At 36.1% G+C, this 19905-nt stretch overlaps 1 protein-coding gene across 1 annotated transcript in view; it reads right to left on the minus strand.

The window, feature by feature from the left end:
• LOC145675639 (uncharacterized) overlaps positions 1-19905 on the minus strand; it is a 124290-nt gene that overhangs the window by 6779 nt on the left and 97606 nt on the right. Inside the window, exons 19-24 of the mRNA XM_081746190.1 lie at positions 16526-16691; positions 13034-13281; positions 7938-8199; positions 7239-7358; positions 2816-2932; positions 1934-2044 (exon numbers count right to left, since the gene is read on the minus strand). Of these exons, the coding sequence (XP_081602316.1) occupies positions 1934-2044; positions 2816-2932; positions 7239-7358; positions 7938-8199; positions 13034-13281; positions 16526-16691 (1024 nt within the window). The remainder of the gene's footprint in view (positions 1-1933; positions 2045-2815; positions 2933-7238; positions 7359-7937; positions 8200-13033; positions 13282-16525; positions 16692-19905) is intronic.

Raw genomic sequence — 19905 nt, forward strand, 5'->3', positions numbered from 1 at the left:
TATCACCGGAAAGTTGGACATCTACTCAACAAAGCGTGACCACAATCATGAGAACCGCTTAACGGAGTGTCACGTTATAGCAAGAAAAAAGCGTGTGTATCTTGTGTCACCTCGTTACAAAAACATTATGCAGCAAAGAGCAATTATTGAATTTAATTTCAAGCTAAGTGAAACGTTTACACAAACATTGTAAATGATGAAACAAGTGTATGGCGATAAGTGTATCTCGTAGACGTCTGAGTGATATACGCGATTCTGGGACGGTCGTGAGTCCTTGGAAGACGATCCAAAGCCAGGCAGACCGACAAACAAAAATCGTGATGAGTCGGTGGAAAAAGTGCGTGAGTGATCGACCACAATGCGAATTCAAGCGTGAAATGGATAGCAGAGGAATTAAATACGACGAAAGATATCTAGACCTTGGATGTAGAAGGTGATTACCCACATATCAGGAAAATTCTAGTTCTGTGAATGAACTACACGTTGTCACCTCATACGTGCACAAAATTCGTTAGAGTAGCATGTCACCGTGGCCTTCCCTACCATCTACATATGAAAATTAAAAAAAAAAAAAAAAAAAAAAAAATGTTTCCCCTTGAACAGACGGAGAAGAGGCTTGGCGCCTTGTTCATTCACGTAACTAAAATTTTTGTGATAGGTGTGTAATCACCTTTTACAACCGAAGTATGATTCACGAAATTTTGAAAAAGGATTTTAAAAAAACGGAAAGTCTGTGCTCGATTTGTTCCGCACACCTTAACTAAAGACCAAAAACTTGCTTGCATTGAACATTGCAAGTATCTGATTTAAACAGCCAGATAGAACAGAACATTTCTGGAATCGACTATAACTGGTGATGAGACCTGGTGCTTCAAGTATGACCCGCAAACAAACCGCCAAAGAGCTATGTGAAGTCCCCATGTTCTCTGAAAGAGAAAAAATTGCGTTTTCAAAGGTCATGTGAGAAGATAATGTTGATTTGTTTTTACGAGTCCAAAGGTATTATACTTCGGGAATTCGTTCCATAGGATCAAACTGTTAATGGTGAATATTATCTGGGTGTTATGGAGCGTTTGTGGAAGCGAATCGTTTGCGTAAGGCCCGAGTATCGAGGACCAGGCAGATGGTCTTTATTGCTCGACAATGCACCATGTTACAAACCGTCGCAGTTCGTGATTTTTTTTTTAGCTAAGTACGTACTCTTCTGATCGATTACTAAATCCATTCCTGCTTTTCTTATATTCGAATGAAAATGGGTGTACCAGCAGAACAACTACTCTCCTGACAGATCTCGGTTGGCTACCACTTGGTTTGAGAAGTATTTCGTTGATTTCTTGATGTTGAAGTGGCCACTAAGAGGCCCGGAATTAAATGCTATTGAACACCTCTGGGATACTCTTAAAAAAGCGCATCTAGTTTTCTACTACCGGTGTTCTTACCTGATTTGTGAGGGATTCTGGAACATGTTAGGCAGACCTTCCCTCCGAGCCAATTTGTAGACTCGTTGAATTCATGCCTCGCTGTGTAACATTTTCAAGGCCAAAGTTTCAGCAACTCGTTACTAATTAGGTATCCCTAATTCAGTGGCGGTTTAGTGTATAATGTTTGGGCGGGAATGTATTAGCATAAAATTACATTCTTTTATAGACTCCCTTCATTTTATACTTTACATATTTCGAGTTTATCGTTCTTTGTAATGATCCACTGTATTTGCTCCGATGAAGGAAAAGTGCGCAATCTGTATGTGAAATTTACTCCTAATTCCGCATTTCAATGTAAAAAAATGAAACATGATTCTCAATATTTGTGAAGTTTGTGATTATTAATTCACCATTAATACAAACGTAAGTTTTCTTTACAAAAAGTCGATATCACTGCTAGGCTAATAAAAATACAAATCCAGACATAAGTATCTGGAATGCAGTATCCTTACCTTGGCAATCACGACTGCAGTAGTATCTTTTATCCTCCCAACGCTCTTCCTTACATTTCTGGCAAACTTTAAACTTCACGTCTGTTGGTAGTGTATTACAACAAGCACATTCTGCAAGAACAGAAACAGAAATTCAAATCATGTTATCCTTCTACAAGTAATTCTGTACACATCTCTTTATCGTTTTTCGATATCGATATTTGAAAATACCTAATCGGTATTAACAACATATTGAAATATTTTATATAGAAATACCCTATATCCATCAGTAAAATTTTTTGATATCTTTATCTGAAAATATCGATCGATGTATTGAAATATCGCAGAGCCCGAAATGTGTATATATGGAAACAAACAAACAAACAAACAAACAAAAAAAAAAAACTTTTAGGCACGTAGAGGCTTTGAAACTTGCGAAACAGTTGAAATTTCAAATTAGATTTTCTGACAATGACATACTTTCTTCCATTCTATCGCCACTTGAAAATGAAAAGGATCCAAGAAGCTAGCAAAACTACTGTTCAATTATCGAATGACTGAGAAACTGAACTATTGTTTCTTGCATAGACAAACATAACTATATAAACATAACATAACATCAGTAAATAGAAAACATCGATCAGTAAAATTTTTCGATATTAATATTTGAAACGATGGGTCGAGATCTTGAATTATTGCACACTGGCCTATCTCACACTTGAAAGTTGTATGCTACTTCGAGAATCGAATCTAGGTCACGCGCACTAACCATTCAATCAAATGAGCGTGTGTGTGGTAATATGCTTTCAAATTCTACGCAAAGAAAATCCGAACAAAGTTCTTGCTTTCTATACCAATAACTACGCGAAAATAAGCAGTGAAGCATTCTTAATCTATGCTTACTTTTCTGTGCTAATTCGTCCTCAATCTTCTTGTCTACTGTAGATATCTTCGAAGGTTTTCCATTTGAGACGCCCTTAGATGGTGTTACTTTACAGTTAACACTCATTCCGTCAAATTCTACAACAAAAAGAAACAAAAGAAAACTGCTTAATTTAATGATAAAAAGATGTGATGGGTGAAACACAAATTAAAATATCTATAGGGGCACGAGTTTTTCGCACTAAGAATTTGAAAATTTCGCGTTTTGTCGCATTTTCCAAATAAAGTTACGCATTTTGTAGCTCTTGTGGAAAAGATATTCCTTGGCATTTTGCAATTGTTCCTTTTATTCAAAAATCACTACAGAAATAAACCATTAATTACCTGAAAACAAAATACACTGGATATTTCACTTGACATTGTAAATTTCACTTATAGAAAATTATATTTTTTTAATCAAACTAAAGGAAAATCGCTAACTTACTCTGAGTAGGAAAGTTTTGCTGTCTTCTGAAAACACAGAGCCACAAGTTACATTTAAACATTGAACATAAGCATGTTACATGTTTCCACATTTTCCTTCTTCATTGTTGTACGTTTGTCACTTATCACCCAGTCCATACCATTGCCTAATTAAAATGGCTCCTCTCTATCCAGCTGCGATGGTGATAGCTAACGCGCAATATGTTCTCCATAGCTGTGTCCGAATCAACCAAAATGCACCGTTCATGCCATGTTCTACAGTTCCGTCAGCGGAAAAGTGGCGTTTTTAAATTAATAAAAGCGTATTTTTAAAATTTTTCGTATTGTTAGAAATTTCGCGCAAGACTGCCAATTTCGCGTTTTATCGTGCAACGGAAACCGATGAAAATACACACAGAATAACATAAAACGTCAGGAAACTGAAAATTACTTAATTCTGACGCATTTGTTTTAATGCACATTGCGAAAAACTCGTGCCTCTAAATATCTATTAAAAGCAAGTGTCTCCGTAAGCAGCAGCTTTAATGCCTATATTTTTCGCGGCGTATAAAAAGTGTCCGTCCCATTTTCTATATTCTATTTTGAAGAAAAAACAACAGCTAACTTTTACTACATATACTTTTTAACTTGAGGCAATCATGTAACTTCGGGATGACAAATGCTGAAATTCTGTACAAACCAAATATCAGCAGAGGGAAATCGTTTGACACACACTGGAATACCAACAAATGAACACTGTCGCCAATCAAATACAGTTATATTTTTTCAACAAGCACTACGTCAGATTATTAGATATTTCAAATCTACATATTAAGTAACAGCGTGTTGCAAACTAAGGACACTACAGTACCACAAACATTAAAATTTCGGAAGCCTCTATCATAGTAACAGCCCCAGTGAGAAAGACGAGGCAAGCACATCTAAAATACCTTAGTTTGGATATCATTATATGGTATGACGTATTTCGAATTAATGGGAACGAAGTTACAAGGGATTGTACGAGTAGAGGCTTTCTTTTGAACAAAAAATATTTACGTAAGTATCACACCTAAGCACTTACCTTTTAAACAGACAAACAAATCATTTTACCTGTTTACAGCAATTTGATATCTCAACTCGTTCCAGAGATATAATAAACATTGGTAAAGTTCGTAATACTGCTTAAAATTATCATCTACTTACCAAAACTTGTAGTAATTCCAACTACCAAAAGCTATTGCTATTGTAAAAGCAAAGGATAACATCAATCATATTAAACACTTTCCACAACACGTCTTTTTAAGCAATGTTACAAACTATACCAGTGCTTATTATGTCACCGGAACGCGTTGAGATACCAAATTGCTGTAAACAGCAAAATGATTTGTTTATATCAGCGTTTCCCAACCGGTGTGCCGTGAATGGGCAGCTGGTGTGCCGCGAGGAAATCGAAACAAATTATTAATTCTATAGGAATCAAATTGCAAGACATAAGAAAAATGTATATTTGTATTTCACATTTCCTATGAACCTCTACTATGAATCTACAACTTTAAGATTCGTACCATATTACTTTTCTGTATATTTTTAATGTTGAAAAAAAGTATTTATCATTGTTATGACTATTATCGCTTCTTTATTGTTGCAGACTATTTCGTAACTTGAAATTTTAAAATATCATTCAATTATTTCGACAAAGCAAACATGCATACAAATTATCTACATTTGTGTTTTAAAACTGAAAGAGATTTGTTTGTTCGTTCGTTATTTAGTGATCTTTCTTGTTAGTGAAGGTTGGATACAGTTTTCGAAAAAGAAAGCATAGTTTTAAGAACCTGAGTCCAATATTTCATTGCAATTGTTTTCTATTTTTAAATTAGAATGTAAAATAAGCATAATGATTTACCACGGAGGAAAATCAGTGATCGAGCTTTCTTCTCTGTGAGAAGATCAGTAATCACAGAAAAAAATACCACGGTATTTCCAATTTACAAATAATAATATATATATGAGTGTGCCGCGAGAATTCAAGTTACAGTCGTAGTGTGCCGCAAGCTGAAAAAGGTTGGGAAACGCTGGTTTATGTATTGGAAAGCACGTAAGCGCTTTATTGTGATACTTCTTATGATTGTGATTTTAAGCATTATTTCGAAAGAAAGATTTTTTAAAAAATATCAAATTTAAGAAGAATCAAATTTTCAACCTTTTGTAACCTGGAACATATTTTGATCCATTGGCTTCAAAATTATAATTGTTGTTTCCTATTATTTGCAGGTAAACCACAATGGACACTGAAGTAGATATCCGGACCCGAAAACGGTCGATAATGGAATTCCTGTTTAAAACTAGTGATCAGGATCTAGCTATCACTTCCGGTTTTACAGAGAGGCGGGTGAAGATGGCATCTTTACCTAAGATGCTGAATAATTTCAAAAACCAGTTTGTCGCTATCTATTACGGTTTTTGTTCTATGACGATCAACGTTTCAACGAGAAATGGTTGATTTCTTCTACTTCCGGTTTGAAAAAGATGGTTAATGGGAGGAGATGGAACCAATTTTGGGGACGTGAATCCATTCCAAAAAGACCACTTCTCGGTATCTCTTACAGTTTTTGATATATGACGATCAATGTTGAAACTAGAAATAACTTCTACCACTTCCGGTTTGAAATGACAGAACCTATTATTCAGACGCAAAATCGATTCCAAGAAGTAGCTTCTTGCTATATCTTACAGTTTTCGTTGTATAGACATCAATATTGAAACCAGAAGTACTGTCCGTTTCAAAACCTAAGAGGCCTGTCTCACACCACTATCAAAAGGCCAACCCAACCCTTGTTAGGACGGTGGTTGGTGGCTGTTGTTAGACGTCCGATGTTATTAGGTAGAAGAAGAAACAAAAAGAAAGAAAGGAAAACAAGTAAGAAATGAAGATATAAAATGAATTTTTGTGATAAATTAAATAATAGGAATCTGGAGAAAATGGGACGTTTGCCAACTTCTTTTCCTCTTTCTAACCGAAGGTCGCCTATTGTTTTCTTAGATTTATGGCCTGTTGACAAGGGGCAGAAGGACTGTTCTGCAAATTTCAAGAAATCTAGGTTCTCTTGTTCTGAAACCTTGTATAGTAGCAGTAAATACCTACTACTTCTGGTTTTAGTACTTCTGGCGAGTGAAGATTTAAAAATAAATAAATAAAAATACAAAGGCATGTCGATATTTAATACCGTTTTTTTTGTTCTACAGCATTCAACGTTGATATTAGAAATGGTTAATTTGTACTACTTTCAGTTTGAATAGAGGATTAACGAGATGGAACCTATTCTTTGGACGCTGAATCGAGTGTAAAAAAGATACTTCTTGTTAGCGCTTACAGTTTTTGCCCTGATACTTGTCGACAGACGGACGGACGGATGAACACAACCGTTCTATAAGACTTTCTAAACTTATACATAGCATAGCTTGGAAGTCTAAAATAGTTAGAGATTAATTTGAAAAGAACTTCTATTTTGAGAAACCTGATAGAAGTATAATGGAACGAAAATATATTACACTTGGTATAAGTATATTATTTTCGGAGCTGCTGTGAGCATTCGTACGTGCACCTCTGAATCGAGTCACACAGCATGACGTTTCTACAATAGCGCGAAAACAATTGGCTTAACATCTCACACATACTGACCACAGCGCCTTCACTGTGCGCAACTCATCCCGTGACAGAATTCCCCCTCCCATGTTCCGGCTCGCTGACTAGCTTCGCGCCAGAAGTCATAGCTGTTCTGAAAATAATCTGCCTATAGGCATATTAGTAAGTTAACTCTCACATAAAGACGGAGAAGTTAGTTCAGGACCGTACTGCATGAAAACTTCGGAAAATGATCTGGCAATACTGTTATAGTTACCTATAAACATAACTGAACAAATAAATAGAAAAAAAAAATCCTCATGTCAAAAATTGAACTACAAAATAAAAAATGCTTACTTTTCAACACGTTGTTGTCGATTTCCCTTTGTCGAACACCATTATTACTGCCACTTTTTTCAGCAGCTGTCATTTCAGTAGAGACTATAGCTTGACCGTTCGGAAGAGTATTCATGAATTCTGTGGATAGAGATTTTAAAAAAGTTATTGTGAATCTGCAACAGAAGATCAGCTCTTTTGTTCAAAATGTTCCTGTTAATAATAAAGGTGATAAGTTTTGCAGTGTCATTAAAAAAAAAAAAAAAAAAAAAAAAAGTTCTGGAACAGGAATTAAAAATACAATGTTATAAGACTTACTAAAAAAAAAAAAAAAAAAATTCTCTTCACTGCAAATAATAATACGCCAGACAATGATAAAACGAGACACTTCTGAAAAGATAATCACAAGTGAATGACAATAATGGAATGAGACATTTGAAAAGAATAATCACAAAATAATAACAACGATGGAATGACACATCTAAGAAAGGATACACACAAGAAAATGTGATGGAATCAGAAGATGCACAGAATTGAGAATTATGAACACAATGCTGTCCATCAAACTCATACTGCCACAAAAACTTAGTTACAAACTGCAATTCCTGTCTAAAAAACACCGGAGTTAAATCACTTGTTAACACGAAAATATTGTATTTTGACCAATTTAGAAATACATATGGTGAAATCAGTTAATTATTTATGTTACAAAGAACATACCTTGATATCTTAAGGTCTTAAGAACCTGTTTCTCTGAATCAAATAGGTCGTAATATAATTTTGCTATTTCTTCACTTCCTCGTACCAAACTTTCAGATACATCATTTTTCTTTTTGCCTGAAGAAAAATTAACAGTCAGTTCCTCTATTGAACTCCATATCTTTCCAAGACACTCTCTGAACTCTTTATAAGCTTCAGGCCATAACACATTTACAGCTGATTCATCCAACAGCACGTTTCGAATGATTGTGTGTGCCTTGATCTGTAAATAATCAGAAACAGAAAAATATTTTAACTGAAATAGTTGAAAGAAAAAAAATGATATTTTAAATTTCATAACAAAAAATATAAAATAATGTAATGTTACATGGATTGTTCTGTTGTATATCTACTTGCTCTATTTCGTACTTTACGTGGAAAATACTCTAGCTACTCTTAAAAATACTACGTACGTGGCGAAACAGCTAACATCGCAAATTCTGTTTTTTTTCCTTTTCTCCGGTGAAAGCTTCAAAAGGTTAAAACTGATGTTAATTATTATTGTATTTATTTCTGTTTTTGTCACTAAATGGACTGAAGGTATATTCACTGAGTGTTAACGTAGTAACTTCTGATATTTGTATTTTCAGTTTCTCATGTTAATATTTAAACGCCGCTTACGTTTCGAAATGAAATCCATCCATACTAAACAAAAAAGTTCTCACACGCACGATATTCCCCGGCTCACACTACCAAAAGCAGGGAAAGCAATTTCTATTACAGTTCTCAGAACTTCCAATTCATTACCTACCGATATAAAACAGCGCAAGGGATTGACTTTAGCTTAAGAATATACCTTGGACTGCAGCAAATGAACAACTTTTATATGCACTATATAGGATTGAGTGTAAGTATTAATTTATTTCAAGAACTTTTTATTTTATCTTTGTTTTGATATACACTCACTGACAGATAAAAGCACCCAGAAGGAATGAAATGAAACTTCATCGGCTGCAAGGGCATATAACTTTATTGTAATGATTACAATAGCAGATCAAGCCGACAACGAGTTTGGTTGTAAGAGCGTAATACTTGTTTCATATCATACCAAAGATACACGCGTTTATGTGGCTTGGAAGTGAGTCGTAGCGTAGTCGAATGCTTGAGTTACGTCAGTCCATAGCTACCTGTTAATACGCCTCGAGATCTTGCATATCAGCAGTAGCGTCCGAGCTGATCCCAAACGTATTCAATTGAGAAACTATCAGGTGATCTTGCTGGCCAGCGAAGAACCTCAACATGACGTAGACACTCCATACAACTAAGGCCGAGCGTTATTTTGTTGAAAGACTGTACCAGCGTGCTCTTGCAGGAGAGGTAACACGCTCACCGACCTATCGCTATGTCGTCAAGGTTCCACGAATTACTATGAGAAGTGACCGAAAGTCATACGCGATGGTTCTTGATACCATGATATCAAGAGTAATACCGGTGTGCCATTCCACATTCTTTGCTGGATGTGGTATTTCCTTGTAGCGCCGGCACACACGCATACGAGTCTTCTGTCGTAATGCAGAATCGAAATTCAGTACAGAACACGATTCGTTGCCATTCATGAGGATTCCATGCTGCCCGATTGCTACACTGCTTCACACACAGTCGTTTATGCACTGGCATTAATGGTAACCTACGCGGGGACGATGCACCCAGAATTCAGCTGATACCAGTCGTCCAGACACGGTGCTGGATGGCACAAGATGTTGTAGTGTCCCCTATTTGTTTCAGGATGATAAGTGTAGATGCACACGCACAAAGCGACGATCTACTCGTGTTATATTTGGTCTAGGAATTAATTCGTGCGGTTGGTACGCACACATTGAAGCTGTAGTACAAACACAAAATACATAAATACCTTAAGAAAAATATTGTCCATCGCTAGCCACCACTTTCGCCCATCTGTCAGGCAATGTACGGATTCCGTGGCGAAAGAAGTCCTCATCCTTGGAAGCGATCCAGTCAGAGACCCATGTTTCGATATCTTCTGAAGAAGTAAACCGCTGTCCAATCAAATCGTTGTTCATGCAATCGAACAAGTAGTAGTCCGAAGGAGCAACGTCTGGTGAATACGGCGGGTGGGGTAAAACTTCCCATCCGACATTTTCTAAATAGGTTTTGACCGGTTTTGCGACATGTGGGCGAGCGTTATCATGTTGAACAATAAGTTTATCATGTCTGTTCTCCCATTCTGGACGTGTTCTGGCCAGAGCTTGCTTCAAACGCATTAATTGTCGTCGATAACGTTCTCCATTCATAGTTTCACCCGGTCGCAGCAGCTCATAGTACACCACACCTTTCATATCCCACCATATGCACAGCATAACCTTTGCACAGTGAATATCTCATTTTGGTTGTGATGGACCCGGTTCACCTGGTTTCACCCAGGCCTTTTTTCGTTTAGGGTTCTTGTAATGGATCCACTTCTCATCACCCGTAATAATTCGATGCAGAAACCCCTTTCTGCTCTGTCGTTGAAGCAGCAATTCGCAAATGGTTTTTCGTCTTTCAACGTCTCTGTCTTTCAATTCATGTGGAACCCAATGTGACATCTTTTGAATCATTCCCATGGCTTTCTAGCGTTTGGAGACTGTTGTTTGATCAACGCCTAATGCTGCTGCAAGTTGTTCCTGCGTTAGACACGAATCCTGCTCGAGCAATGCTGTCAATTCTTCGTCTTGAAATTTTTTTGGCTGTCCAGCTCGCTCTTGGTCTGCCAAGCCGAAATCACCACTTCTAAACCGTGCAAACCACTTCTGACACGTTCGCTCAGCTAGAGCATGGTTACCATACACTTCCACCAAAATACGATGACTTTCAGTCGCACTTTTCTGCATGTTAAAGTAATGCAGCAGGACACCCCGCAAAAACACTTTATCAGGCACAAATTGCGCCATGTTCACTTAACTACAAACTGGTGTTGTTGACGCTTTAATCCACTGCCCTATACTACGAACGATACGCGATGACAGGGGTTTGCAACACATGTGTGGATACACGGAACTGTGGGACGCTCCGTTCGTTGCGCCATCTCTTGTCCACCCGCAAGAATTAATTCCTAGACCAAATAGTCTGCCGTCGGAACCGGAAACTTCATGTCGTGCGTTGGTGCCTTCATATATCCATTGGCCCCAACATCAGGACGCAATGATAACAGAATGTCCCGATCATCAGTGAATCATCATGTCTGTCAATCACACGAAACGCCCAACCGGCGTTTATGTCGGCTAGGGTAAAGGAGACGGTGATGATGAGAAATGAATAAAATGGTGGAATGAAGAAAATGGGAGGAAACGGGAGAACTCCGAGGAAACCCACGCACACGGTGTTTGTCCACCACAAAGTTCACTTGGCGTGAGCAGGGTTTGAACCCGGGACCCAGTGCACCAGAGGTGAACGCTCTACCACTGAGCCACTGTGACCCCTCAATACGAATATGCGGAAACAGTGGTTGAGCAAAAGCCAACTTCCAGAACCGGTCGTCAATCAGGGCTGTTTCGAGCACAAAATCATGTATTATGTGTAATTTACTTCGAGTTCATTCCTAAGGGTCGTACAATCAATACTGGCCTTTTATTCTGAGGAGTTGGAATGAATGAATGCTATACTACTCCAAGAGTATCCTGCATTGGTGAACCGTAAGATGCTCTGCTGCAAAAGAATAACTCGACTCGAAAAACGCCAACAACAAATACAAGAACTTGATGGCATCGAACTGACGTCGGACCCAGCTTATAGTACTGATCTTGTTCCTTCAGATTACTACCTGTTTTAGTCTATGGCGCAGAGTAAGAGGTGAAAACAGCTGTGACCGACTGCATTGCCTCTAAGCACAAGACATGGTATAAACACGGAATCGAAGAACTGGAGGAAGGTGGCTACAGACAGTTCAACACGACGTGCTATACTTCGAATGTTAACCTGGTTTCATTGTACTGTAATAAAAATGAGTATATTGTGTACCAGAATAGTATGAGATTCTCTGTTACCTCTTGCTGTCGTGACAAACGGAGCATTCTGTCCCAACTTCACGTTTCTAGAAATAGTAGTATGACCTGGGCATTTATGAGTAAATCACTTTTACTCTTTTATATAATAGCATAGATTACTAGTTATATTAATTTTTACACAACACCAATCAATGCTGGAAAAATACAGACGAATCAGATCGCTCAAACTGGTAAGGAATGGAACAAAATCTTCCACCTCCACACAAGATTTTCCATGGCTTGCGCTGCCCGCCATTTCAGCGAGAAGATTTTCTCAAGGTTGAAATCTATCACAGTATTACAAGCGGTGATAATATTTAGCAAAAAAATATAAGCAAAAAGCTAGTACTCACCGCATAAAAACAGTGTTATTCTAGGAAGCGCTTTAGGAAAACTATTCCATCTTCAGCCTAGACAAATACATTACAAATTTTTAAAGCATTTTTTTACTGATCCTCAAGGAAGTAATAGCGTTTATCGTGTTAAATGTCAATGTGACAATATATATATAGGTCAAACAAAACGGAATATTGGTACCACAATAGCTGAGCACATCCGCACATCTAAATCTCGTAGGTCACAACCGTTATCAGGATTGGCAGTGCATTTTCAAGACTACCATAGCATTGCTAACTCATGTTTGATAGAGAAAACAAAACCAACAACCGAACGAAAAATTAAAGAAGCGTATTACATTCATAAGAGAAACCTACACTTAATTTAAAGGGGACATAAATGTGATTTGGGGCAGTCTTTTTACTATTTATTTCCGCCGTCTGGAAGATAATAAAAATAAAAACAGTGAACAGTGACAAGTGAGTGGCCATTAATATTCCGAATATTCCCGACAAGAAAATTTGTGCTTCACATTTTTTAACCATTTTTAACATCCTTTTAACCATTTTTTACCTAACATCATTTCTCCCCCATGTTTAACAATCCCCCTCGAACTCGTCTAGGTTGAAGATGGAATAGTTTTCCGAAAGCGCTTCCTAGAATTTTTTTTCTTTTTTTCGGCCTTTTGCTTATATTTCTTGTTGTAAACTTTGTTTATTTATTATTAATTATACTTACAAGCAAGTCTATTGCTTCTGCATGTTTATATAGGATCTTTCCTCCCCAATTGTACGGATAATTATTTGGAGGCACCTTATTCAAGAAAGAATCTTTTGCCCAAATTGACATATTATCGACATTATAATGACTGCCTACAGCCAGAAGAAAGAATTGAGTAAATACAGAGATCAGTTGTTGCGCATGCTGTATGCTGCTACAAGGAGTCTTCACTAGTGGATCACTGAGCAAAGGCGATACGTGCCACACTGAAAAGAAAAAGGAAAAAATGCATGTACTTGATGCTACTATTATAAAGAACAAAACATTCAAACCTGACGCTACTATTGTAAAGAACAAAATATTCACACATGACGCTACTATTGGAAAGAACAAAATATTCACACTTGACGCTACTATTGTGAACAAAATATTCACACTCGACGCTACTATTGTAAAGAACAAAATATTCACACTTGACGTTACTATTGTAAAGAACAAAATATTCACACTTGACGCTACTATTGTAAAGAACAAAATATTCACACTTGACGTTACTATTGTAAAGAACAAAATATTCACACTTGACGCTACTATTGTGAACAAAATATTCACACTCGACGCTACTATTGTAAAGAACAAAATATTCACACTTGACGCTACTATTGGAAAGAACAAAATATTTACAGTTGACGCTACTATTATAAAGAACAAAATATTCAAACTTGACGCTACTATTGTAAACAACAAAATATTTACACTTGACGCTACTATTGTAAAGAACAAAATATTCACACTTGACGCTACTATTGTAAAGAACAAAATATTCACACTTGACGCTACTATTGTAAAGAACAAAATATTTACACTTGACGCTACTATTGTAAAGAACAAAATATTCACACTTGACGCTACTATTGTAAAGAACAAAATATTCACACATGACGCTACTATTGGAAAGAACAAAATATTCACACTTGACGCTACTATTGTGAACAAAATATTCACACTCGACGCTACTATTGTAAAGAACAAAATATTCACACTTGACGTTACTATTGTAAAGAACAAAATATTCACACTGGACGCTACTATTGTAAAGAACAAAATATTCACACTTGACGTTACTATTGTAAAGAACAAAATATTCACACTTGACGCTACTATTGTAAAGAACAAAATATTCACACTTGACGTTACTATTGTAAAGAACAAAATATTCACACTTGACGTTACTATTGTAAAGAACAAAATATTCACACTTGACGCTACTATTGTAAAGAACAAAATATTCACACTTGACGTTACTATTGTAAAGAACAAAATATTCACACTTGACGCTACTATTGTGAACAACAAAATATTTACACTTGACGCTACTATTGTAAAGAACAAAATATTCACACTTGACGTTACTATTGTAAAGAACAAAATATTTACACTTGACGTTACTATTGTAAAGAACAAAATATTCACACTTGACGTTACTATTGTAAAGAACAAAATATTCACACTTGACGCTACTATTGTAAAGAACAAAATATTCACACTTGACGTTACTATTGTAAAGAACAAAATATTCACACTTGACGCTACTATTGTGAACAACAAAATATTTACACTTGACGCTACTATTGTAAAGAACAAAATATTCACACTTGACGCTACTATTGTAAAGAACAAAATATTCACACTTGACGCTACTATTGTAAAGAACAAAATATTCACACTTGACGCTACTATTGTAAAGAACAAAATATTCACACTTGACGCTACTATTGTAAAGAACAAAATATTCAAACAAAACAAGTACAACTGTCATGTGTACATGAAGGAGTTTGTTTTATATGGCGTGATATTTACCCAATTAATATTGGTACTGGAACTGGTAACCAATTTCCACCACTTTCGGTTTTAGTAGAGAGAGAGATTCGAGCGGAAATGGAATATATTATTGGGACGCTTAATCATTTGCAGAAAAATACTTCTTGCTATCTATTACAGTTTTTTTTTTCTTTTTTAATTTTTTAAACCGGAAGCGAAAATTTCTGTCGTTTCTAGTTTGAATAAAGGGTTAAGAGAGAAGATGGTCCCTATTCTTACAACGGTAAATTATATTTAAAAACGCTTCTCGCTATCTCTGTTTTTTTTTTTTTTTTTTTTTTTTTTTTTTTTTTTTTTAATGTAGGTCAATATTGAAACCGGAAGTTGCAGTGAATTTCTATCACTTCTGGTTTTAATATAGAAATGAAATGAAATCTTTGAGTTTAACGTCCCATGATTTTCCTCTTAGGCTATGCGAGACGACGATTAAAGTAAGTGAATGACGGAAAAGTTGGTGTAATGAGAAAGCTGGAGGAAACGGGAGTTCTCCGAGAAAACCCACGAGCACGATATTGCCCATCACAAACTTACTTGAAATATAGAAATTAATGCAAAAATTTAAACACTTCATCTAACCTCATCCTTAGTTAAAAGATAATAATGCAACAAGGCATTACCAATTCTTCTTTTAAAGTTGTTCTCCTGTCATTAACAATCATATTATACTTGGAAAAGAATCTCTCGGCATCAACACTCGAGACTGGCAATCATATTGGACGTAACGAGCTGACAGCAAATAACCTGTGGTTAACTTTTAAACTGTTTAACAATGATACAATATCAACTTCCTTATCCTCACTGTTGAGAACTTCAAGAGCCTTACTTGTAAATTCACTGTAAGCAACCAACAGATCATGAACATTTTCACTACAAAACACAATCAAGGATTTAAACAACAGCTCAGTTTTGTTGATGTCTACATCATTTTAAGTGAAACAGTTTCTGGCTCAAATAACTGGCAGAGTTTTATAGTAAATTCAACGTTTTGTATGTTAAATAATATTATTGTGCTGCCAAAATGACTTGAGCCGTGGCAAAAATGCGAACTAAAGCTCACACCCCGACACACCCACGCGTTGAGCCAATAAGGGTTCAGCAGCTGCTAAGCGAGAGAGCCTTAGCGAAAGAGAGTGGAATTCCTTCAGCCGATAGCAGCGCCTGAAACGGAAGACTGGGTGTCAAGTCAATGTGGCATATTTATAGAAATGTGTTTTTAGTTATTATTGGTAATAATTAACAAGAATTCCACTTTTTCGTTTCCATTCGCATTTATCGCAAGTAATGCCGAATTTCGCAAAAAATCGCGATAATATAAACATGATTTCTGGCTTTAAAATGAAAAGTTTAAGGTTTTCTGAAACATACGCTTTTTTTTTTTTTAATCGTTTCGTACATATCGCATTAACGAAAAAGTCCCGTCTCTACTTATAAGTAGTCTCAGTCTCAAAATCATTCACTGTCAATGTTAGTAAAGATGTGGGGTTCGGTGGGTCTAGTACGTGTTGTTAAGGCTGAAGAATGAACAGGAGGTGTTAGGTTGAAGGAGAACGAGGCTAGCAGAAAATGTTCATCTCCGACTTCACTCTACCATTTCAATAAATTTAATAATCACCATACATACACACTTACCTTCATAACAATGATTACGTAAAGTCTCCGCATATTCTGGACCAAATTTTCTAAAATCGACAATGAAAGAATAGAGGTATTTTAAGTGCTCTTTTTCCCATTTTCTCTCATCAAATGGATACTCTCTCTTAAGATCCAGCCATGTCTCAAGCACTTCGAAAGAAATCTGGAGAAAGAAGATATTTTTTTCAAAACTAGTTGTTGCATAAACGTTAGTACAGATGGGTATATTTCATATTAAATATAGGGTATGTCCCAAGTCACCTGACAAAAATACACTTGAAATTAGTTATTTATTACGAAACTATGAAATTATTTCAAGTTGTATCATAACATTAAGTAGGATTACCTAAATCAAGTGTTCAAAGTGTCAAGTTCAAAGTTTTCAATTACAAATTAAATATTTTAAACACAAAGAACATATTACATCCTTAATGATGCTGGATGATAATTTACCAAATTCAAATGAAATACGCTCTTATTTCTCTCAGAAAGTACTTTTACTACCACTAGTCCATTGGGTTGTTTTTGAAACATGAATACCTGTTAGTTCATTGGGTTGTTTTTGAAACATGAATACCTGTTAGTCCATTGGGTTGTTTCTGAAACATGAATACCTGTTAGTCCATTGAGTTGTTTTTGAAACATGAATACCTGTTTATCCTTTGATAACTTTTTATTCATTGTAAACTTAATTAGAAATATAAAACGACATGGCTTCTCCCATCAAAAATTCTTCAGTTGGATAACTCCCTGAAAACACCTTTACAAACAATAATAAATCAAGTTTTAAATGAAAATCAATGGGCTCAGGCAAGTTTACCAATACGATTCGTGGTTTAAATATTCGAAGAGCATCCGATTTGAGCCTTCCTGCGTTTCTGTCTTCTTGCTGTGAGGTGTTGTCACTAGTCTCCAACATTTTGAAAATTTCAGTTGACGAAGTGAAAATCCCTCATCTGTCAGAAGCATTAGAATTATGGAAAGGCATCTATAATAATACAATTCTGGAGTCCAAGGAGTCACAAAGAAAATGGGATGAAATCCTACTAAACGAGATAGCTGGGAAGGAGGTAATTTCACAAAATAGTTTTGACGTTGCTCGCCTAAAAGCACTTCAGAAAAAATAGTCTGGCGCCTGGTTAGAAGCTACACCTTCAAAAAACATCGGAACTTTTTTAGACGATAATATTTTCAAAATATGTGTAGCATTACAATTGGGACTAAATGTTTGCCACCCATTCACATGTGCGTGTCAAGATCGAGTGGACGAGAAAGGTTTACATGCTTTGAGCTGCATTAGAAGTGGTGGTAGAATCACACGTCACACGGAATTAAACCAAATAATCAAACGAGCACTCGCCAGCATCGATGTTCCTAGCATCATTGAGCCACAAGGATTGTATCAAAATTATGGTAAAAGACCGGACGGAGTAACTTTAATCCCTTGGAAAATGGGCCAGAGTCTTGTATGGGATGTAACATGTGTTGATACTTTCGCTCCTTCATACATAACACTAACCTGTGAGGAAGCAGGAAATGCAGCAGAAACAGCCGTTAAACGTAAACATACAAAGTACTCCAGACTGAAAGAAGACCATCTTTTTGTTGCCTCTGCTACAGAAACGATGAGGGTTTTTGGCAAAGAAGCCAGCGAATTTTTGAATGAGTTAGGATCAAATTTAATTAAGAAGTCAGGCGACCTAAGAAGCAAACACTATTTAATACAACGAATAAACCTAGCAATACAGAGAGGAAATGCAGTCAGCATTTTAAAATCCTTCCCATCAGTACAAGAGCTGGATGAAATTTTTTACTTAAAATAAGTAGTATAAACATGGTGATGGACAGCGATTTGGTTTTCTAAGTTTATTTAGTAAATCCGTTCTATTTCCCTTTATATTTCTTCGCTGGCATTATATTCTTATTTCAATTTTTTATCACTAATTCCGAAAAAAATTGCCTAAGATATTGAACTTAGACGGACTTCTTTCTTTTTAAAAAAATTATAGTGCTAAACTGTGATCTCCAGTTCCTGTTCTGTGTTCTGGTAACATTGAATGTGTTTGTCGTTGTCGAAAATGGAGTGCTAGGTGTAGAAGTGTGTGATGAAATAGATTTTTAAAAGAAAGTTTAAACAATACAGTTTTTAAGTTCCAATTAAATTTGTTATAATAGTTTTATAATAGCTTAAATTGTTATGATAGTTTTATATCAATAAATTGCTTACGTAATAAAAATAATACTTATATTGAAAAAAAATGAAACAAAAGGTTTAAATCATTTATAAAATCACTAACAACATATTTATAATCCACATGTCTTGTCACGTACCACAATATAACGTACTGTTTCTTTACGTCAATCAGATACTGATTCTGTAGCCCAGTGACGCTAAACTGTCGATCGCAAGCTACTAGTAGCTCGCGAGGATCGCAGAGACATTTTCGGACCCCATGTGAATGAGGGCATTTTCGGTCCCCGCGTAATGTAAGTTTATACGCAATAAACAAACATAAGACTTTAAAAAAAAGGTTGGTAGTTCTTTTGGTTGGTAGCTCACAGTAGGATTTTAAAACGGTACGGTAGCTCAGAAACTTCAGAAGTTTGGCGACCACTACTCTAGCCAATTGAAAATTCAACAACTGCTACTATAACACGATTTATGGCCCACATGGTAGTTTACTTTTCTGCTAACATAAAACCGAATTTCATACTAACATATTTATAAGTATTCTTTGATCTCTAACACATAATCTACGATATAATTGGTATTATTCAATTTCACACTATAACAATGCAAGTTGCTCATAATACTTGACCTAGTTTCTGATTTTCGGCGTTGTTACACGTATCAAATTTCTTGTGGCTGTTGCAGTAGATAGTTAAACAGAACTTTTCATACAGCGTCAGGCTAGATAGGCCTAACTACACATAAACATCCTCATATATATATAAATAAATTATACAGGGTGTTTCAAAACAACACCGACAACGTTTGGGAAGTGATTACTGACACCAAGATAAGACAAAAAGTATAGACCAACCTGGGTGCACAAATGCTTCCTTTCGGAGTTATAGGCTTCCGAAAAGATAAAGAAATGAAATTTAAAAGTCCATAGCTCCAAAACTATCGGACCTACAGTAGTCGGGTCAAGACTTCACTTAGGAACTAATATGTGGGCTATCCAAAAACACATGTTCCGGAATCCTAAGGTAGTCATGCAACAATTTTTATAGCGGAAGTTTGGTACGAGCATATAACTTGAAGTATTCACCAACTACCTCTATAAAAATTATTATGGAAGGACCGCAGGATTCTGAAACATGGATATTTGGATAGGGCACATGCTAGTTCCTAAGTGAAGTCTTGACCCAAC

Source organism: Thermobia domestica, chromosome 18 (assembly GCF_964235325.1).
Source record: "Thermobia domestica chromosome 18, izTheDome1.hap1.1, whole genome shotgun sequence".
In the NCBI taxonomy this organism is placed as follows: Eukaryota; Metazoa; Arthropoda; class Insecta; order Zygentoma; family Lepismatidae; genus Thermobia; species Thermobia domestica.